Source organism: Sceloporus occidentalis, unplaced genomic scaffold, assembly GCF_023333645.1.
Source record: "Sceloporus occidentalis isolate IW3139 unplaced genomic scaffold, rSceOcc1.0.p SCAF_38, whole genome shotgun sequence".
In the NCBI taxonomy this organism is placed as follows: domain Eukaryota; kingdom Metazoa; phylum Chordata; class Lepidosauria; order Squamata; family Phrynosomatidae; genus Sceloporus; species Sceloporus occidentalis.
Genome location: NW_028317018.1, coordinates 310,509 through 333,891, shown reverse-complemented (window position 1 = coordinate 333,891; position 23,383 = coordinate 310,509). Strand labels below are relative to the sequence as shown.

Sequence of the window (23,383 nt, the reverse complement as noted above, 5' to 3'; positions counted from 1 at the left end):
GCGGACATTACTGTCCGTCTCTGGAGGGGTGCCGGGTGCCGGCAAGTTGGCACCCCCCTGATCAGCGGCACCCGGTGCGGACCGCCCCCCCCGCCCCCTGCTAGGTACGCTACTGACTGTACTGTATATATATATAGCTTTCTCAGCTTCCATCCTCCATCCTAAATCCTTTCGTGGGAGCCAGACCTCTGCTTTATTATGCGCTGGCTATTGATGCAGAGCGTGGGGATGACAGACCTCGCGCTCCCACAAAATGATATAGGATGGAGGATGGAAGATGAGAAAGCTAAGAAATGGGGGCACTTGCCTCAGGCGCAGCTCACCTACATTGAGTATGATAAAGCCTTTGCTATACTTAGTAAAGCAATCTTATCAGTGCTTACTGTCAGGGCTGTTATTGCATATGTGATTATAAGACGACCCCCCAAAATCTGAATATTAATTTAGGAAAAAAAGAAAAAGCCTGAATATAAGATGACCCTATAGGAAAAAAGTTTTACCAGTAAATGTTAAATCATGTAAATTATTGCATTTTTTAATAAAAGCTATGATTGAGAAAAAAATTTTTGTCTTATAATCGAGCAAATACGGTAATTACCCCTATATGATAATGAAGATTCTTATCTAGTCTTAAATGACCTAAACCCTGTGCTCTGTATGCCATTACTGTTCCATAAAGCAGCCATTTTATGACTGCTTACTACCAGGGCTCCTCAAGAATGTGGAATATAGAACTACCAGTTATAACACTGCGGAGTCTTATCAAGTCTTGGAGTATATTTTCTGTAGCTTCTAGCTATGGTTTAATGCCCTTCCCGTGCTCGGTCATGGAGCCCTTTCATCAATTCTTAATTCCAGGACTTTTCTCCACTGTATTATCTGAACCAGAACGTTACAGTTTGAAGAAACACTGGCACCTTAGTCTGTATAGCAGTGACATGGCGTGCGCCAGTGGGTTCAGCGCTGAGCCCAAGAGGTAACATGCTTGCAGCAATTGCGGTAATGTAGAGATACCTGGTGCTCCTGCCACATTGACATCAAAAGCTGCTATATGGGGGAATCGCTTGCAGTGTTTCACAACAAAGTTTCTAGATTAAAGTTAGACAGGCACAATGCAGCAAGCATTTTTGATTCACTGTAGCAGAAGCACCTAAGTCATTATTGCCCTCCAAGCATTTATTGCATACCTAAAGAAATTTAACACCCAAACCAACAAGAACACTCTGGGTTAAAATTTGGTCATAGAAATATTGTATTTATACATATTTAGTGAGTGTAAAATCACCCATGTGATGTGTTTTTAGGGTGTTTTCTTTTATTTATTATACACTAGTGCAACATCATAAAATCCTTATAACATAAGTTATATAAGAGTTTGTTAAGTCCATAGTTCCTGTTAGGTAAGCATTATGCGCCACTAAAAAGATAATGGGTACCAAAGAACACAGTTATTTTAATGACAGTTTTAACCCCTTAAATTGGTTGCCATACAGCTGTAACAAAAACTTAAAGGGACAGTGATACTTATCTTTTTGGGGGGCATTATTGGATCAAATTACATCACTGACCTCTGTCTTAGAAATTCCCCATAGCTGTCACTACAATTGTAGCCTCTTGATTAGGCTAAGATGTTGGAGAGCACACACTTTTTTCTACAGCCTTTTTGGATGGACTCTTACAATGGGCCAAAAAAAGAGGCCTTTGTAGATCCCTAATGAATGTGTGCTTAAAAAAGTAAGTGATCTTTTTTCTTTGGCTGCCAACCATAATGGCATTAACCTGCCAGGTGGGCTTAGTGGTGGAAAGGTAGGTAAGGGTTTTATATATATATATATAATATTTTTTTACTTTGCTCCCTCCATCCCAGAGGGCATGAATGGAAGGAGGAGAGGCACAGATGGGGTTCATGCCAAACCCATAGGGGATTTTATTAATTTTTAACCACCCTCACTTCAATGGGCAGGGGGCATGAGGCAAACATGCAACGTAAGGGGTATTTTTTACATGGTAACCTCCCATCCCCCTGGGAATAGGAATCTAAGGATCTGTGCCTCTCATAGGAATTTTTAGATTATTAACCACCACATGCCCTTCAAGAGGATATGGGGAGAGGAGTATGTAAGAGGTATATATCCCCAAAGGGTTTTTTAATGACCTCTCAAGAAGGAGGTGAAATTGTTGGCCCCTTGGTAGATGGTCATAGAAACCTTCTTAATTTATATATACATATATATATATATATATATATATATATATATATATATATATGTATATGTAGGTGCAGCATGTGTATATTTTTACGATGCTTGTGTAAATTTCATAGGCATGATGATAATGTAGACACTATCTATATAGCAAAGTCCATCCTCCTTGACCTGGATATCATTAATAAATACAGACCCTGGGAGCCTTGCTCATATTTCCCAAGACACCAACACCCAATAACACATAATGACATTGTTTCGTTGGAGTATCTGCCTTCTTGCAATCCTTGTAAATGAGGTGACATGCTTAAAAGTGCAATATGAAGGGTGAGTATGTTTTTATTTTCATCTTTTTTGACTTTCTGAGATTTCACATATATACATATATATACATATTTTCCCACAATGGCTAAGAGAGATAACAGAGAGATTTAGATATGTGCACTGAACATGTCGGCACTGCATACTCATGCTATTGGTTTTCCCATCATAGTGACAAAAGCTTTTTTGTTATTTTTACTTTGTTTGTTCAGTCATGATTCCTTTTTTATATTTAATGTACCCACAAAATGTATATATTGTTTTCTCACAGATAGATAGGTCTTTGTTTTGAAACCATTTTCTCCCATAATTTAATATGATTAATATGTTCAAAAATAGTAAAACATAAAAACACAATTTTTTTGTGTGGGGGTGAGAGCATGCTCGGGGCATGTGTGTTTTTGATTGGGGTATGTAAATGTAGGGGCGGGAATCCCTAGGGGATAAAGGGTGCCCTCTGGGTGACCCCGGTCACTGTCACCTTTTACAGACACGGTCAGCAGACTTACCTGCTTCCCACCCTCCCTCCCTCCCTAATTTTATGTACTAACTTTCGACAGTGGCGGACCCGGTCGCAGTTGCCCCTTATGCCCTGCGTTAATGCGGGCGCATAGGCCCAGTCAGTCCGGTCCTGACTGAGCCTATTTTAAGGTAGGGGCCTGGAGCTGCGGCTCCATCAGCCCCTACGTCAATCCGGCCCTGGGCCACCCAGCCCACCGGGAAAATGCCCGGTGTGCCCGATGGCCAGTCCGGGCCTGCTCTCCACTATAACTGTATCATTATTATAACCATCAACATTATTCCAGATCTCTCACTTTTGCAATTGCGTACATTTTAGAGTTCCTACCTTATGTATATACAGTGCCTTGCAAAAGTACTCACCCTCTTGGCATTTTTCCCATTTAGTTGCATTACTACCTGGAATTAAAATAGATTTTTACTGCTGGAATTTCATGTAAATAGTGCAAATTAGTGAAGTGAAAATAACTTAAAATAAAACAAAAAAGTGGTGGGTGCATATATATTCACCCCTTTTGCTATGAAGCCCCTAAATAAGATCCGGTGCAACCACAAGTCACATAAATAGTTAAATATAGTCCACCTGTGTGCAATCTAAGTGTCACATGATCTGTCACAAGATCTCAGTATACATACACCTGTTCTGAAAGGCCCCAGAGTCTGCAAAACCACTGATCAAGGGGCATCACCAAGCAAGTGGCATCATGAGACAAAGGAGCTCTCCAAACAGGTCAGGAACAACGTCGTGGATCAGATCAGGGTTGGGTTAAAAAATATCAGAAACTTTGAACATCCCACGGAGCACCATTAAATCCATTATTAAGAAATGGAAAAAACACTAAGGAAGGGCTGCCCACCAAATGTCATGGAATCACGGGCACTAATCAGAGAGGCAACAAAGAGATCAAAGATAACTCTGAAGGAGCTACAAAGCTCCACAGCGGAGATTGGAGTATCTGTTCATAAAACCAAGTTAAGCCGTTCAGTCAACAGAGCTTGGCCTTACGGAAGAGTGACCAGAAAAAGCCATTGCTTGGAAAAAAAAATAAGCAAATATGTTTGCTGTTCGCCAAAAGGCTTGTGGGAGACTCCCCAAACATATGGAATAAGGTACTCTGGTCAGATGAGACTAAAACTGAGCTTTTGGCCATCAAGGAAAACACTATGTCTGGCACCAACCCAACACCTCTCATCACCCCAAGAACACCGTCCACCACTGTGAAGCAAGGTGGTGTCAGCATCATGCTGTGGGGATGTTTTTCATCAGCAGGGACTGGGAAACTGGTCAGGATTGAAGGAATGATGGATGGTGCTAACTACAGGGACATTTTTAAAGGAAACCTGTTTCAGCCTGGGATTTGAGACTGGGGCGGAGGTTCACCTTCTAGCAGGACGATGACCCTAAGCATACTGCTAAAGCAACACTCAAGTGGTTTAAGAGGAAACATTTAAATGGCTTGGAATGGCCTAGTCAAAGCCCAGACCTCAATCAAATTGAGAATCTGTGAGATGACTTAAAGATTGGTGTACAACAGCGAAACCCATCCAACTTGAAGGAGCTTGAGCAGTTTTACCTTGCAAAAATCCTAGTGGCTAGATGTGTCAAGCTTATGGAGACATACCCCAAGATACTTGCAGCTGTAATTTTAAATTTACAAAGTATTGACTATGGGGATGAATAGTTTCTTTTTTTTGTAATTTCTTGATTGTTTCACAATAATAAATATTTTGCATCTTCAAAGTGGTAGGCATGTTATGTTATGTAAATCAAATGATACAACAAATTCATTTTAATTCCAGGTGGCAATGCAAAGTAGGGACAATGCCAAGGGGGTGAATACTTTTGCAAGGCACTGTATCATGGGAAAGGTATCCTACCTTTTTTTCTTAGTATCTGCATGATTATGAAAGCCGAGAACTCTCAGGGTTTAACCCTGAGTCTGCTATTTTTTATACACAGATCTTTGGAATAATTACAATACAATTTCTTTACCACCACCAGTTAGACAGTGCATATTGTTACCTTATAAACATGTATGTAGGTAGTGTGTACCGTGCACTGCAAACCAGTTACTACTTAAAACCCACCAAGTAACGACACGGAGACTGAAATTGGATAAAGCAGGCCACAGCATATTTATTAACAATAACCACAAACACTGGGTTGGCCTAAAAACACCATAAAACCAATAAACATGAATACACAATAAACCACAAAATAAATACTAAATACAAATATACATAACACATAAACCATAATACATTCAAACGTAACCAACACAGGAACAGAATTAACCCCCTCCTTGCCGGCCGCTCACACTGCATGATCCAGACCATAGGTACTCACCTCCCCCCTCGTCCAAACAAAAAATGACAGCTACCTTTCACTGTCCCACCACCAATGCTAACCACCAGCCGCCCATAAGCTCGGTGGGCACGTCCAATAAAAACACCAGAGGTTAGGGGAGGATTGAGCCTTCCATTACACCAGCATCCAAACTCCATCACTTACCAAAACCAGACCGGCAAGGACACACAAACCGTCCGCTGTGACAAAAAAAAGAAAGTTAGTACATAAAATTAGGGAGGGAGGGTGGGAAGCAAGTAAGTCTGCTGACCATGTCTGTAAAAGGTGACAGTGACCGGGTTCACCCAGAGGGCACCCTTTATCCCCTAGGGATTCCCGCCCCTACATTTACATACCCCAATCAAAAACGCACATGCCCCACACACATACATGCTCCCTGTCTATTTAGCTACGCTGATTCCCAGGGGCCTTGTCTTTTATTGAAGACGTCTTAAGTCAAAGACATATCGTTACTTTAGATTGATTAACTTTGATAGTACAAGCAGGAAAATGTATAACATACATTATCTAATTTTCGAGATAAAGAAATCTATCCATATCCTAAATATACTGCTCAATAGTTCATTAACCATTACTACTTGCCCTTGTGACACCACAATTCTGTACAATGCCAAGGGGGAAAAAATACTTTGTCTCTGCAAATGCGCTTACACAGAAGACAGCGGTGATAATCACTTGTGTAAAGTCTTTGTTATTTTTTTGTCATAATGTGTAAAAACAAGCAAAAATGCCCAGAGTTTTCAGAAATCCAGGTGGCTCATTGTGAACTAAAAAAAAGCATGTTGTGGACTAAACAAATGCATACTTTGAGCATACACTGCATGCTTTCCTCACATCAGGGCTCAAGAATGAACCCTGTAAGGATCTTTCAGTGATAATGGGCCTTTACATGTAAAGGGACAAAGCCCAAAAACTTTGCTAGGGTTGTTACAATCCAGATGTCACACAGACAGTCCTGGAATTTACCTTTTTATGTCCCAGGAAACACTGGTTTGGTGGTCATGTTTTTTCTCACTTCTCTCATTTATCTTTTTTCTCTCTCATTTATATTTCTTCTCTCTTTTTTATTTTCTCTTCTCCCCCCCATTCCGTTTTCTTGTTTCTTTATTCTCTCTCCTCTTTTCTATTTTTCTGTTTCTTCTTCTTTCAGATTTTCATCTTTATCTCTTCCCCTGCTTTATTCTCTTTTGCTTGCTTTTTATCTCATTTCTGTATTTTATTTTCTCTCTCACTTTTGTTTATTGTCTCTTTCTCGCTCTGTGTTTTTATTTTCTCTCTCATTTTTTTCTCCACTCTCATCTGTTTCAGTTCTCTATCCTTTTGTACATTTTCTCTCCACTACAACTCCATTTTCTTTATTGTCTCTCATTTCTCTCTTCTCTGCCTTTTCTCTACTTAGCTGAATATTTTATCTGTCACTAGTAAACCACATCCATGGCCACACCCTAGACACAAAATCAAAGAAGGTTCAGGAATTGGCTCCAAAAAAGGTGCAACACTAGGCTTGTCCATGAAAATACTCTACAAAACTTGAGGAGACTGAGGAGATGTGGGACTGTAAAGGGACTGTTATGTCAAAATATCTTTAATTTGGGGAAATAAATAATCTGATGCCTAATATATTCACTTGTTTGTATTCAATATAGTGATCAAGTCCTAAAAATTACACCAAAGACATCAAACCAAGCTCAGTATATGAAGGAATTAACACATGAATGGCTGGTAAGTGCAGGAAATCCAGTTTTATTTTAAAAAATGTACTGAAGTTTCAAAATGTTATACATTAAACAACCCAATCACATAAACCAACAGCTAAAATGTCTCACCAGAAATGCAGCATTGTAAAAGGTACATCCCAAGAACACTATCCCAACCGTCAATCATGGAGGTGGAAACATTATGCTTTGGTGGTGGTTTTTCTGCTAAGGGGACAGGACAACTTCACCGCATCAAAGATCAAAGGGGCGGTGGATGGGACCATGTACTGTCAAAACTTTGGTGAGATCCTCCTTCACTTAGCCAGGGCATTGAAATGGGTCGTGGATGGGTATTCCACCATGACAATGACCCAAAACACACAGTCAAGGCAACAAAGGAGTGGGTCAAGAAAAAGCACATTAAGGTCCTGGAGTGGCCTAGCCAGTCTCCAGACCTTAATCCCATAGAAAATCTGTAGAGGGAGCTGAAGGGTCGAGTTGCCAAATGTCAGCCTCGAAACCTTAATGACTTGGAAAGGGTGGCAAAGAGGAGACAAAATCCATCCTAAGATGTGTGCAAACCTGGTGGTCAATTACATCTGACCTCTGTGATTGCCAACATGGGTTTTGCCACCAAGTACTAAGTCATGTTTTGTAAATGGGTCAAATACTTATTTCACTGAGTAAAATGCAAATCAATTTATTTGAAATGTATTATTCTGGATTTTTTTTTTGTTATTCTGAATATCATTGTTCAAAAAAACCTGCCATTAAAATTTTAGACTGATCATGTCCTTGTCAGTGGGCAAACATATAAAATCAGCAGGGGATCAAATCATTTTTTCCTTCACTGTATGTACTTGGATAAAAATGCTTTTAATGCATTGTTACTTTTCAGCTTGACCTTTGGAAGCCAGAATCGTCTGAGGGAATCAATCCAGGAAGAGAGGTCCATGTCCGGGTCCCGCTTTCTCACGTTCAGCTGATGAAAGAAAAGCTTCAGGAGCAACAAATTCCATTTAAGTATGGACAGTCACAACAGTATATATAAGGACTTTACTAAGGCTTTACATTTTTCATATTTTGCTAAATGCACTTATGTTTGCTGAAGCTCATTAACCAACACAATACATGATGGGGGTAATGAAATGCAGTATATATTGCAATCCAGGTAATAGTGTGAGCCGAAACATGAAATGTATGTGTGGCAGAGGCATGAATGGACATTACTGGCACTATAAGAAACAACTATAATGTTAGTCAGATGAAGACAGCTATCATAGAAGAGATTATAAGATTATATAGCAATTCATAAGGTACTTATAAATGTGGATTCAAGTAGACAGGGAGGTCCACTCACAAAGCTCTGGAAAATGGAATATCTTCATATTATTTTATTCATAGTGTGAATAGTAGCGTACCTAGGGGGGCGGTCCGCCCTGGGTGTCACTCAGGGGGGTGCCAGCAGGCCGGTATTGGGTGTACACCCCTTCAGAGACAGACTATAATGTCCGCCGCCAGACGAGCAAGGTTGATTGGGGAGATCTTGCCAACATTATTTTATGTGGGTGTCTTTTAATTTTAAAGTGGGGCTGTGGGGCACATACAGGATCAGCTCCAGGTGCCAAATACTCTAGGTCCGCCCCTGGGTATGAAAAACAGATGTACAATTGGGTGCAGAAGCCGACAGCTGGCCTGGCTAAAATGGCTCATGGCCTTCTATGTTTAGCATGCAAGCATACATACATATCCAACATATTGCTAACAAATGTGGCATTGGGCCACAAAAAGTAAAAATGTTGGTAGTGTGTAATATATAGTGTAATAAACTGATAGATGAAGACTGAATTAATGTTGTATTTTGATAGAAAGAAATGAGATGTGTGTATGACATAAATCATTATTTAATGTGAGAAAAGCAAAGACATGATTTTTTTACAGATTCAAATCCAAAAACATTATATCTGTTGTGTTCATCTCTGTAGCTATGTATTACAACAAACATAATTTGTGGGCACTTTACTTTATAGGATCATGATTAATGATGTCCAAAAGCTTATTAGTTATGCAACAACTAAGCATCTGCAGAGGATATCATTGGAAACCTATGATTATACCATTTATCATCCTATGAACGAGGTAAGAAAGAAATCTATGGAAAGAGAGAACATATGAAAAAGCAAGCAGAAATAACAAAATGCAGAGGTGCTATCAAATTAGTATTTTATTTTATTTTATGGTTTATAAATCACAGAAAACTGAAGACTTTCATCTATGTTGACCTTTTGTGCCTTCACTTACAGATTTATCACTGGATGGAAGAAATTAACGAGAAACACAGCGATCTTGTAACAAAACGTTATTTAGGACATACATATGAACACAGGCCAATCTACTACTTCAAAGTAAGCCAAATTCTGCTATTGAATATTTAATTTGTAAAAGAAGATAAAGAAGAAGTGTTCTGTTGTGGTTTCCTTTGCTCTAAAATGAACAAAATTTATTATTAACGTATCAAATATTTAGAGAGTTATGTTTTATTTATATTGTATAATTTTACAAGACATTATCAATACAAGTTCTGCCATACTTTGGGTGCTGCCATTCTATGTCTATCCTCCGTTGTGTATTTCCCACCTCACATGATGTAGGCATTATCATTGGATGAGAAGCAATAGCTGTTGTCTTCAAGGGTGCGGAATATAAGGGCCAACAGTACCCCAAACTTTGTACAGTGTACACTAAGCACAGTGATATGAACGCCAAAAGTATAAAGAAGAGCTTTCTGTAATTGATTCTTAGACTTATCTTTGTAATCGAGTGTGTGTATATAGGCATGTTTAACAAACAAATGTATAAGCTGTCCTAACCTAATTTAGTAACATATTACTCCTGTCTTAAAGGGATTGTAGAACCAAGCATTCTTTTTCGATGATTGTAGCTTATACTCGACCCTGTAAATTGTTTCAAATGTGAAAGACTGTCTACTTTAAAGCTATAATAGAACTAAAAGTGGCCCTGGAAATAAATCAGCAAAGACACAATTTTATATAACCTTAAAATCTTTCTATATGAATGTAGAGCCCCTTGCCTAAATCTTATTAAAATATTGATATAATTTATAGGTTGGATGGCCATCAGACAAGAAAAAGAAAATAATTTTAATGGATTGTGGATTTCATGCCCGGGAGTGGGTTTCTGTAGCTTTTTGTCAATGGTTTGTCAAAGAGGTAAGGCATATGTTAAAAATGTTATTGTTACATGTACGTTTTTATACTTGTAGATCTTTGTAAATAGGGTCTAGGATCGTATTTATCTAACTGTGCAACAGCAGAATACATTCCAAATCTCTCCAGCGACAGAAAACTCTGTTAATTTATAAAGTCCCTTTGGACAATATTATATTGAATAAAGCAAATAAGACATGTGACTCGGAGATGCCATGTTCTAAATATCACTGATGCAGAAAGCTTTTCAATAGTTGTCATACTCTCCCCAACATTTCAGGTGTCCAAACTGGGACAGCAGTGTTTTATACATAGCTAGAAGTGGTATTAAGGGGTAGATTGGCAGGACCACAGGTATGAGAACCTGCCCACTTTACCCAAAGAGCCAAAGAGTCGTGTGGCTCTCCATTGCAGAATGTTGTGGGCCACATTGTATCTTCAAGAGAGTCTAGAGGATTTCTCCAACCAGCCTGTGATCCTGACTGCCCACAAAAACAGGATAGGGGCAGCTACCTGAGACAGCGGGACAGCGCTAGAAAATTACGACTGTTCTGTAAAAATCAGAACTTGAGAGTGCATTAGGTTTAAGGTAATTATGTATTGAATGTGGACTAACGTATTCATGTTCCAAGATCAGAGTTCAAGTGTATAACTGTAGGTTATAAGTGCAATTTGAATTATCGGTCTTATCTACTGGTAATGATTATTTACTCCCTTTATCAATAAAAAAAGCTATTATGAACATTCTTTTATGATCCCACTTATTGTGAGCATATTTGAGATATGTTCTGTGATTTTCTGTTTATGTTTTTTTCCAGATCAGAGCACTAATGTAATCAGTGTACTGTATCCAGTTTTGAGCCCTCCTCTAAATACTAAATTAAATTGCAGTGTACTTTAAAGACCTGATTAGATAAAGAAATGTCAATGATTAGTCACTGGGAAAGGAACAGAGTGCATGACCCCAGTCTCCTCAAAGTGCCAAAAACTGCAGTTAAAGCCCAGGAAGCTAAAATAATCACTTTTCTTACACTTATAGTTTGCAGAAACCTAACTTTATAATTAAAAAAATGAAGTTGCCCTTCCTATATTTTTTATATGATGCTGGCAGGGAGGCCGAGGTAGGGGAACTGTCCCCTGGACTACTCTGATTTAAAAACTTTGGGCCACCACGTAACGATATTTGAGCCTTTTTACTAATTTCTCCACATAAAGCCACCACGCTGTTTTGAACATTAAGCACTCTAGACAAGTGCATATTTTTTGTGATCTTTTTTATGTGTTGCACAGGACTGGAGATGTCAGAACAGAGTCAGCTCCATCACATAGAAGAACAAAACAATTGGCTATGGAAACTTAATTCATTAATAATGGTCTTTAATCTTTTTATCTAGTGTTCTTGCCTCTACTGTGGAGCATTCAAATAAAATGTACCGATAATATGTAGGGAATACTGTTTTCGTGACTCTAAAATTGTAATTTATTCTTCAGATACTTGCGACTCACAAGGATGACCCTGTGCTTACTAATGTCCTCAAGCAAGTTGACTTGTACATTATACCTATTCTAAATATTGATGGCTATATCTATACTTGGACAAAGGTAAAATAAACATATATGATTTTGCTTTAAATACAAATATATTTTCAGAAAGGAGAAAGTGGTTCATTGGTTTAAATGAAATCTTTATACTGCTTTAACCCATTTTAGTCCATTGGGTAATAATCTATCTCAGGAGAGGGATTTCAGAGTAATTATTTATGAGGTTTTAAAGCAACCTGCAGATAGGCAGGAAATGTAATAAAGTAGTGCAATATGGAATTGTGAACATGGTGCTTGGTTTTACAACATAGCTAAATGCATTAGTAGCAGAAAGAAGGAGGAGGTTTTATGTCTTCTACAGTATCCACAGTGCCGTATCAACGCATGATCACACATGGGACCTGTGGCGAATCACATCACTGGATACAGGGATACCAGGAAATTTTCCAGTAGGCAGCCTCACCTGGGGCCAGTCTTGAGGCTGGCCATCCAATAATATGGTTTGAGGGACAGATCTCCCATGATCCATTGCGCATCTGCTAATCAGCATCCCACCGGATATGACATATCCGGGAGGGCTGACAGGCAGACATGCAGAGCAAGACCGCAGCACAGACCAGTAGACAGTAATTTACAGACTCAAAGGTCAGGAAAGGTGACAGGAAGCACACACATACAAAAAAATGAATTGGGTCATGCTAGGGGAAGGTAGAAAGGGGAAATAATGCTGGGTATACAGAAGGAGGAGGAGGATTTTGCTGCAATACAGGGTGATAATGATCGGAGGTGAAAATGGTGGCGGGAAAGAATATGATGATGATGGTGGTCAGAGGTATGAATATGGTGGTTGCATACATACATAATACATATATACGCGCACAGCCACTCCAACGCCATACACTTACACTCTCATTTGGTTCTCATTTAGCTAGCAGCTGAGGGCTAGCAGCTGGGTGTAACTGCCTTGGCACTCCCCTGCCAATAATGCCCCCACAATGCCCCCCACTAAGCCCAATGGGCCCATGGTAGGGTCCAAGGAACCAATGAAGGGCAACTGTTCTTCATTGGTTCATGCCACACAAGCCCCCTTGCCGGCGACCAATGGAGTCCTTTAACTCCTGTTGCGATCCTACGAATTCCCGTTAACCCCTGCTATACTACAAAGACTTAAGGTAGGCTAGAGACTAGCTAGAGATTAGCTAGGAGATGCCATTATGTTTATCCGCTGCCATATTAGTTTATTCAGTATATGGTTTGAATAACAAAAACGCAACACGTGTTCATTTTCATGTCCTCCTGAATACAAATGCACAAGGCTACTATAGGTGAAGCAGCCTTGCAAAAGAATGTTTTTAACCTATATATTATTCTTTCATTGATAGCCTCTGTTGTGCAGTTTCTATCATAAAATGCAAAACATATTATTTATCTTCAAAAACAGGAGCGGTTGTGGAGGAAAAACCGAGCAATATACAATGAGACATGCACCGGTGTGGATCTGAACAGGAACTTTGATGCTCATTGGTGCAGTAAGTGACATTTATCAGGGTATATATTACATTTGTACAATGAAAGTGAAATACAATATACTTGTAAAAACATCAAAATAGCTGAACGAGCTTTCTGTTTACACATTTATATCCATAAAAAGACCCTACCAGCGAAAAAAATATGATCACAATTAAACATCCTCTCAGTATCAGTCCTCACAAATTGCGGTGCCTTGAAGCATATGAAGAGTTCAAGAAAGTAGATAGTACGTTATAGAACTACTAAGCAAACAATTCTATACTGCTAGTAAAATCATTTAGGCAGGCACACACCTTGACTCAGGTAGGTCAACTCACAAATACACAAACAGAAAGTAGCGAGAGAGAAACCATCACATTCTCAATGTCCTGGTTCTAAAATATAACTTAAATATACTTTAAACAAGAAATGGGAGGCTGTAGTTTTATTATTTGGCATTTAGGCAATCATTTCCTCCATACTTACCCCAGCGTATTAGTGGTTTTCAATAAACTAATCTGGGAAAAATCCTGCTGACATTCTGCTTGGTGCTCCTATTTTTAAGGGGTCATCTAGTGTCCCATACAGCCTAACCAACGATTAATGCATGTTAAACTAATTTGTATGTGATTTAATATGTATTACCGTATTTGCTCGATTATAAGACGAGGTTTTTTTCAGAGCAAATGCTCTGAAAAATACCCCTCGTCTTCTAATCGGGGTCGTCTTATAATCAGACCTCAAATAGAGGTCTGACTATGAGACTAAGATCCAGATCCCCCGCACCGCTGCAGGGGACCTGGATCCTTCTGTCTCCCACACCCCACACACTTACCGGTGCTTCCAATTTCCTGCTGTATACCGGGGCAGCGGGTTGACGTCCACGCGATCCGTGTAGACAACTTACGCTGCAGCCGGAAGGAGGTGTGGTACCGGAACTCTGATCTCTGACAGCCGGGGAAAGTCTGCGCGATGGACGCAGACAACCCCCGCTGCTAGCCACACCTCCTTCCGGCTGCAGCATAAGTTGTCTACGCGGATCGCGTGGACGTCAACCCGCTGCCCCGGTATACAGCAGGAAATTGGAAGCACCGGTAAGTGTGTGGGGTGGGGGGGAGTGTTAAATGGGGGGGAGACAGAAGGAAGACTGTTGCCCCGGTATACAGCAGGAAATTGGAAGCCCCGGTAAGTGTGTGGGGGGAAAGTGTTAAATGGGGGCATAGGGCATTTCTGGAGGCAGAGTGCTCTATGAAATGCCTTTTAACCCCCTGAACGCCACTCTGCCTCCTGAAATGCCCTATACCTCCCTATATGCCACTCTGCCCCATAATATGCCTTTTAACCCCGTAAATGCCAGAGTGGCATATAGGGGTATAAGGCATTTCTGGAGGCAGAGTGGAACATAGGGGGTTAAAAGGCATATCATGGGGCACAGTGGCATATAGAGGGTTAAAAGGCATATCATGGGCCACAGTGCCATATTGGAGTGGCAAGCCTGGGGGCAGATGTGCGTAACTGGGGGGCAGGTTGGAAAATACAAGGAAATAAAAACAAAAAAATATTTTTCTCAATCATAGCTTTTATTAAAAAATGCAATAGTTTACATGAATTAACATTTACTGTTAAAACTTTTTTCCTATAGGGTCGTCTTATATTCAGGCTTTTTCTTTTTTTTTCCTAAATTAATATTCAGATTTTGGGGGGTCGTCTTATAATCAGGGTCGTCTTATAATCGAGCAAATACGGTACTAACCTGTAAGGAAGAAACATTTTTTATCTTTAGGAGAAGCTGATTGAGCGTTAGCTCCATTATCTCTGTGGTTCTGTTTTCATGCCATGTCTGGCTGCTTGAAGCAGCCAATCAGTGGCAGAAAATAACCTTCTTTTAGAAGGATTAGAGTGCTTTCCATGCACTAAAATTCCTAGATATCAGCATTCAAAGGATTCTCGTGTCTTATTATCGGAAATTACATTTAATAAAAAAATTTTTTTTTTATTGTGTAAAATGCTGCCAAACACAAAGTTTATCATTATTCCCTCTACAGAAACGCTAATGAAAAAGCTAAAACAAAATACAATTTTAATTTAAAAATAATTGGAAAATATGTTTTTTTTCTTTTTGTTGGTTCCAATTTCTTTTTTAGCTATTGGTGCATCCCGTGACTGCTCAAGTAATATATTTTGTGGTGCAGAGCCAGCTTCAGAACCAGAGACCAAAGCAATGGTCAGTCTTGTTGAAAAAATTAAATCTGATATTTTGGGCTATCTCACATTTCACTCCTATGGGCAGATGATCCTTCTTCCATATGGTTACACAACAACCCCTTCTAAAGACCATGATGCAATGGTAGGTATTGACTTCTTCTCTGTTTCTCCTAAAATATTGAAATATTCACAAAAACACAAAAGTACCAATTTGCATCACTATGGCACCTATCAATATGCCAATGTAGGCCAGATTATTCCCACATACCGTACACACTGCGTGAAAGTGATTGTTAAAGACTACAATAATCCTTTTAATAAGGTACTTCAATGAATTACAGAAATGTCTTCAGATTGGTCTACTGATAAAATATTAGGAGTTAGGAGGACTAGGAGTTAATGATTTACTTAAAGGGCACTATATAGTAAGTATTCCGCAGTAGCTGTACCCCTAGAGGTAGGAGAACATTTTATAAACTGATCTAAGTAATTCACATATAACAATAAAAAGCTTGACATTGCAAACTTGACATTCTTGGGATGCTCCATTCCAACTTAGAAAGTTGTCTGGTTGGCTCTAAAATAAAGCTTTTTTTCACAGATGGAGGCTGCATCAAGGGCAGTTTCTAAAATGAAGGAAAAACATAACAACGAATATGCAGTAGGATCCTCATGTCTTGTAATCAGTGAGTATGAATTCATAAAATCGATGTAATTAATAGACTTATGAGACATTTCTATACATTTATAAACATTTATTTGACTCTGTTGTATGAGATGACAAATCCACATCAGCATGTCAAATAATCCATAACAATAGTATATAGTATACCACCATCATAGTTCATATGGACTGCATCACTGCATACACTAGGAGACAGGATTCACATTCCCCTTACCCGAGGAGTGGTTCTCATAGATGCCGTGTAGATGGGTCTTTCTCTTCCTGGGTTGGCTCTAGCTTTTTATGGCATTGGGGCTAGTCAGAGAAAGTCTAAGGCTGATGCGAAGATGTGTGGGAAGTAGGCACACCAAAACACTGATCCCCATCCAGAGAAAGGAGAGACTGACTATGAATCTTTTTTCCAAGAGACTCTGGGTCAGACCAGGTATGATCCTATATTCTGCTTCCAGAATGAGACAAAAAGCACAGAAATTTGAACGCTTTCTAACTTATATAACATAAATGAATGATAGATTTCAAAACAATGTAACCTTATTTCATTTGTCTTATGTTCTGTTCTTACAGATTATTTCGATTCTGGATCCTCTGGAGACTGGGCCACAGAGATTGGAATAAAATATTCATACACATTTGAATTAAGAGACAATGGTACCTATGGCTTTCAGCTGCCAGAGGAACAGATAAAGCCTACGTGTGAAGAGACAACAACTGCCGTGATGACAATGTTTGAGTATTTCAACGAAAAATATTTGGAAAACAGTGCTGTATCTGTCACAAGCATGAAGCTTAATGTGCTTCTCTCATGCATTCTTTGCATGTATTATGTGCTAACTCATTAATGGTGGAGTGTCTTTGTTCTTTCTATGTATAACATGCTGTCATTATTTAATGTCATTCTTATCACTAAAACAAAACAATTAAAGCATTATCTTAAATACTACGAATGCAAATTTATATCCCCTATCTTTTATTAAAATACATGCAGTATGCCATTGTAAATAAGACAGTAAGGGTATGATTGTTAGTATTGTTGTATCAGGCAACCCAAGGCTTACCTCCCAAATATCCTAATTTTCATGTGACTGTCCCATTTTTCGGAACTGCCCTTTTGTCTGATGTAGTTGGCCCACTGTTCAGTTTTTGCTGGCAGTGGGGATCATGGGTCAAATAGATATTCTGACAATGGTAAATCTACTTTCCCTTTAATGGTGCTTATCTGCCTTATACATTTTTTTAATTCATATACATATACACACATGTGCACATATAGACATACTTATACACACACATATATATATATTTATATATACATATATATATATATATTCACAGATATGTATGTGTAAATATACATATATACATATATACATACCTATACACATGCATACCCAAACTGTACATATACACATACATTTACACACACATGAATACATATAAATACACACACACATTTGGACTAATATTCATGTACACACACATACATAAAATACACATAGATGCATACAGATACACATGCATACACATGTATACACACATACACAAATTTACATATACGCTCATTCAAACAGGACTTACCTCATCCACTCCTTTCTGTTCCTTGTGGTCTGCACTTCCTCACTGACCTCAATTCCTCTGGGCGAACAGTGTCAGTGGGGGGCAATGATTGTGGTCAACATATGTGGTCAATCAACACAGCGTCTCTTCTCTGGAACCCAGCGGAGTCATGTGACACAATGTAAATTCACATGACTCCGCTGGGTTCCTGGGCGGAACAAGAGAAGAGACGCTGTGTGGGAGCAACGCGGGAAATCTGCAGATCACATATCTGCATTGACCACATATGTTGTGGGAGCAGGCGGGATTGGACACATATGTTGCGGGAGCAGGCGGGATTGGACACATATGTTGCGGGAGCGGGTGATAATGGTCAGAAATTCAGCTGGAGCGGTGTTATGGACATGAAAAATGAGGTACATTTGTTGGTGCTATTTGTGCTTTTGCGCCCATACCTCCCTAAGTTATAAACTCTGAGATTCCCCATTTAGTAGATATTCCCTGGGTAAGTGGCAGTCTCCAGCACTGGAAGGGTTAATTTCAAACAAAAGAAGTGGCCTTTACTGTCCCGGAAACCGGTAGTGACCAGTTCTATCTGGTCACTACTGTAAGCATGGCCAAAACCAGTTTTCCTAGTTTTTTAGGGAATGCTTGTTCGGAGGCAGGGAATGGGAGGAGAGTAGGGGGAGAATGGGCAAGGCAAAAGGGGATTTTATTCCCATGCCTTAAGTGGAAAAGAGGAATTGCATCTTGGAGAGGAGGGAGAGAGGAAGACCCATATTAGAGCTGCAGGAAGTATAAAAGGCTTTTCCCTCCTGTTTCTCACGTGTTCCAGCATCATCACCGTAAAATAACCTGGGATTGGATAAGTATTAAAATCGTATCGATTTTCATATTTTTATACTTTAATTTTAAATCACTTGGGTAGATCCATGCTAGTCTGCTAAACATAGCGCATGTACTACGGTATTGATGTTTGTAGGTATGTTTTTTAACATTTCTTATTAAACATTATTAACTGTGTCGGTTCCCGAGTGATTGTTAAATTGTGATCAACTGCTAGTACAAGACATTTGCTGCCAAAATACCTGGTACATCTTATATTATAGTTGTACAAAACTTATCAGTGTTTCGGGGTGTTTACAAAAGTATTTGGGTACTATTAACTTAGCTTGTGCCTTCTGCCTGAGTTTCACGTGCTCGGCAGCCATTTTGTGACTTTGAACAAAAGAGCACATGGTCGGTGGCCATCTTTGTTTGCACCAAATATTGCACAGTTTCATCTCCAACCACAACAAAAATTGGCGTAGTCGGCAGGATTTTGCCAGAAATTGAGTATCGGCAGTTAATAACCAAAATTGACCAATAGTATAAAATAATATTTTTCCCAGTGTGATTTAGTAAGCCTTCCAAGTTATTTTTTCACAACTACAAGAGGCTTATCAATTTTATGGTGATTTTGAAATCATTAATCTTGGTTATGTTAATTCTGTGGGGAGAGTCATATTATTAATAAGATAGTATAGGCTTCGGACCTAAGGATTATTACATCCAAGAGTAAACACTTACAGATTTTTCTTGTATGCCTGAGTGTAAATTTAGAGGGTACAAATAATTAATCTGTTAAATGTGGGTCAAAGATTATCAAGTGTAGCACTGTACTATTTATACGGGATCTTAAATGACTGTTGCTTTATTGTTCCTTGTTTAAAGTAACTAGCTTAAACGTATTGCATTAGTGATAGTCACTGGTATTCAATTGCATTGGGTTCTCCTGTTAAAGGGTGACTGTTTATTAGTTATTGGCAGCCTATAGCATTGATTCTCCTGTTAAAGGGTGACTGGTATAATTGTGTTACGTAAATGTTAGTTATTTGACGCAAACTTTAAAGCATATAGGAAGTCGCCTGTTGTACGCGGGTTGCATGAGTGTGATTGTTCATTCAGGTTGTGTGCTCTGTCCTTTCCACTATATTTTACGTGTTTCTCTAGTGTGAAAGTAGATACACGCAAGTGCTTGTAAAAAAAAAAAATAAAAATAAAAAAACCACATAAGTGCAGCCTGTGTGTGTGTGTTAGTGGTACAATACATAGTAGTAGTAGTAAGGCTCACTACAAACACGTGTGCTTGTCCTGCCATCTGATTGTGCTTGAGATTCTGCTGTCTGATTGCATTTGAAGTAAATCTGACTGAGAGAATGAGTTTCATTAAGAAGAAGTTGAGAGCAATGATGGGGGATAAAAGACCCAAATTTGGGGCTGTACCACATTGGGCTACCACTATGGGCAGATGGAATGCTATAGCGGATGAGCTAGTGCGTTATGGTGCACCTGTGTACCCAGAGGTTGGTGAAGAGATAGGAGGTATGGCACTGAAGCTTGATTTAGGGGTCTATCCCAAACATGAGAGCAGAGCTGCAGCAGAAGTGGGCTGGATTATCTTGCATGCCTTAAAAAATGAGGTAGTACAGAGACAGGCCCTAGAAAAGGAGTTAGCTGAAGTAAAACAAAAATTGTTATTGTCAAATGAATGTTTGGAAAGTAACAATGCCCGTAAGGAGGAATTACAGGAAACTACCACTCTGCTAATTAGCAAACTAAATCGTAGTCGCTCTAAAAAGGGTAAGGTGCCATACAACACCAGAAAGGTGAGAACCATGATTGAACAATACCAGGAGGACCACAAGTCCTTTTTCTCTTCTTCCTCTTCTGATGATGATTCATATTATTACGTCTCCTCTGATGATGATGAGAGGGTGGCTAGCTACAAAGCTCGCCCACTTATCACCCAACAGAGAAAGCGTAGGGTACACCGGGACTGTGATGGTAATGAAGACGTGCATGAAAGTGCACGAGATGAGATAAATGAGGTAGTGAGAGGTTATTCACAACTGGAGTTAACCGAGATTACAAAACTTTATAAGCAGACTCAGGGTGAAAGCATTGGTGAGTGGTTGTTGCGTATGTGGGATACTGGGGCAGATAAGATCATTCTTAATGCTGATGAAGCCGTAAGCATTGGTCAGCTCACGTGTAATCCACAGATGACACAGGTGTTGAGGTTAGTGAGGAACATTCATGGTAATTTCAGTTTAATGGATATCATTAAACATGCACTACTAAAAGTTTTCCCACATCACACTGACATTGAACCACATACACAGTGGCACACCATAAAAGATGCCATAACCAGAGTCCGTATTATGGGTTGTGTAGCAGGTTTAGACAAGGATCACTGGGAGGGGCCTGATGCAGAGGAATTCACTGCAAGCATGAGGTCTAGGTTCCTAAGAACAGCTCCCAGTGCTAAAAGAGGATCCCTATTGTCTATGCTTAATGGCACAGCAGAAAATGGGCAGATTTTTGTGATCACACAAAGGCTAGCGGAATTGGGGGAATATGAATTGGAGGAAAAGGTAAACCACAGAAGGGGTATCTCTGTAGCCAGTATGTCAGACAGAGAGAATACTGTAAATCTTCCCAAGGGTAAACCTAAATGGAATAATTATCAGGATGCTTCACAACGTACTAGAATATCTAGGAAAGAGATGATTGCTGATCTTGAGAAGGCTGGTATAAATGAGTCATTTTCAAATGTTCGTACTGGTGTCTTGTTTAGAAGGTGGAAAGCATTAAAGAAAAGGGTACAGGTACACACTGCATCTACGGGTCCCATACAAGTTAAGAAGTTAATTACTTTTGATGATGGTCCCATTTCTAAGGCTCACCCCATTGAAACAGGTCTCAAATATACGCAATCTGATGTTAAATATCCTGATACTAATTCCTGTCCTCCTGTTCCCACTCCTAGGAAAACAAAGCCCTTGTACCCGACTGCTGAGTTGAAGGCTATTGCAAAACAAAATGTAGTGGACTGATGGGACGGCCGATCCCCGGCACGGAACACATTACCAATTATGGCTGGGGATCGACGGCCCCATGTTCCTTTAACGGTTTGGTGGGGAAAGGGAAAACACCACACCAAGGTTTTAGCTTTAGTTGACACTGGGGCTGAGGTAACAGTGCTTCAGGGTAACCCTTCCCATTTTGTAGGCCCCATAGTCCACATAGAGGGTCTGGGGGGTAGAATAACTAAAGCTGTCCAAACAACAGTTATGTTAGCCATAAACAAAGGCCCCCGATTTGAGGCTAATATTTTGGTTTCTGATTTACCTGACAATATCTTGGGGATAGATATATTGTTAGGGCTCTGTATAGAGACACAGTGGGGTGTGTTCAAATTTGGCTTTCCTCACAAACCCTCTTATGTCCATGCAGTAAAGGAGGTGGTGAGAGGAAATGCAAATTGGACACCTGTGGTCATTCCTCCCCCCAGTAGCCCGGTAAGGTTGAAGCAGTACCGGCTGCCGGGGGGACAAAAGGAAATCAGTGAAACAATCACTGAATTGTTGAGAACAGGTGTAGTTCGTCCTGCAATAAGCCCCTTTAATGCTCCTGTATTTCCTGTTAAAAAACCTGATGGTTCTTGGCGCATGACGATAGATTATAGGGGACTCAATAGAGTGGCACCGCCATTGAGTGCTGCAGTCCCCAATATCGTCTCGGTTATTGAGGACATAGCCAAACAGGCCAGGGAGTGGCATGCAGTGATTGATCTAGCGAATGCGTTCTTTTCAATCCCCATTGCACCAGAGTCCCAAGATCAATTTGCATTCACCTGGGAAGGTCGTCAATATACTTTTCAGGTGGTACCCCAAGGATACTTACACTCCCCCACCATATGCCATGGACTGGTTGCCAGAGATTTAAGCCAACTAAGCCTGAAAGTACCTGTCTTCCACTACATCGATGACATCATGATTACCGGAACTAAAGAGGAAGTGGAGGAAGCATTGACTGTTTTGATTGATCACATGGTTGCCAGAGGATGGGCTGTCAACAAAGACAAAGTGCAGGGTCCCGCCCAGGAAGTCAAATTTCTCGGAATGATCTGGGCCGGTCCTGTTCGTAAGATTCCCCAACCAATACTGGATACTATACAAAACACTCCATCGCCAAAGACTTTGAAAGATGCACAAAAGTTTCTCGGTGCCCTTGGATATTGGAGGTCATTTATACCTCATCTTGGACTTTTGCTACGTCCCATATACAATGTTACACGCAAAAAATCTACATTTGTTTGGGGCACAGACCAAGAAACAGCATTTAAAGCAGCCAAGGAAGCCGTCTTACAGCACCAAGGTCTTGGTCCAATCAAAGCCGAATTCCCTTTTCAACTCGATGTGATGGTGACCAATAACGTGATGTCATGGGGCTTGTGGCAGCCAAATGAAGTTAAAGGCCAACGAGCGGTACCAATTGGGTTCTGGTCCAAGCAACTAACTGGAGCTCAGCAACGGTACTCGCCCCTGGAGAAGAACTTATTAGCTGCCTACACGGCCCTGCAGCATGTAGAGACTATAACCCAAAAGGCCCCAGTCTCCGTGAAAACAGACTTACCAATTGCAGGCTGGGTGCGTGATGAAGGCCTACCGATACGTGCAGAGGTGGCCCAAAGTCAAACTCTCCTGAAGTGGAAATGGTACCTACAA

General features: G+C 40.0%; 1 protein-coding gene across 1 annotated transcript; it reads left to right on the top strand.

Moving 5' to 3' along the window:
• Positions 1 to 1,768: 1,768 nt before the first annotated feature.
• Positions 1,769 to 17,116, top strand: LOC149290550 (carboxypeptidase O-like). Its single transcript, XM_089488388.1, has 11 exons — positions 1,769 to 1,806; positions 7,059 to 7,134; positions 8,008 to 8,132; positions 9,140 to 9,248; positions 9,413 to 9,514; positions 10,235 to 10,339; positions 11,828 to 11,938; positions 13,320 to 13,407; positions 15,532 to 15,734; positions 16,194 to 16,278; positions 16,842 to 17,116. Exons 1-11 carry the CDS (start codon positions 1,769 to 1,771, stop codon positions 17,114 to 17,116), a joined length of 1,317 nt encoding a protein of 438 aa, XP_089344514.1.
• The last annotated feature ends 6,267 nt before the right edge of the window (positions 17,117 to 23,383 follow it).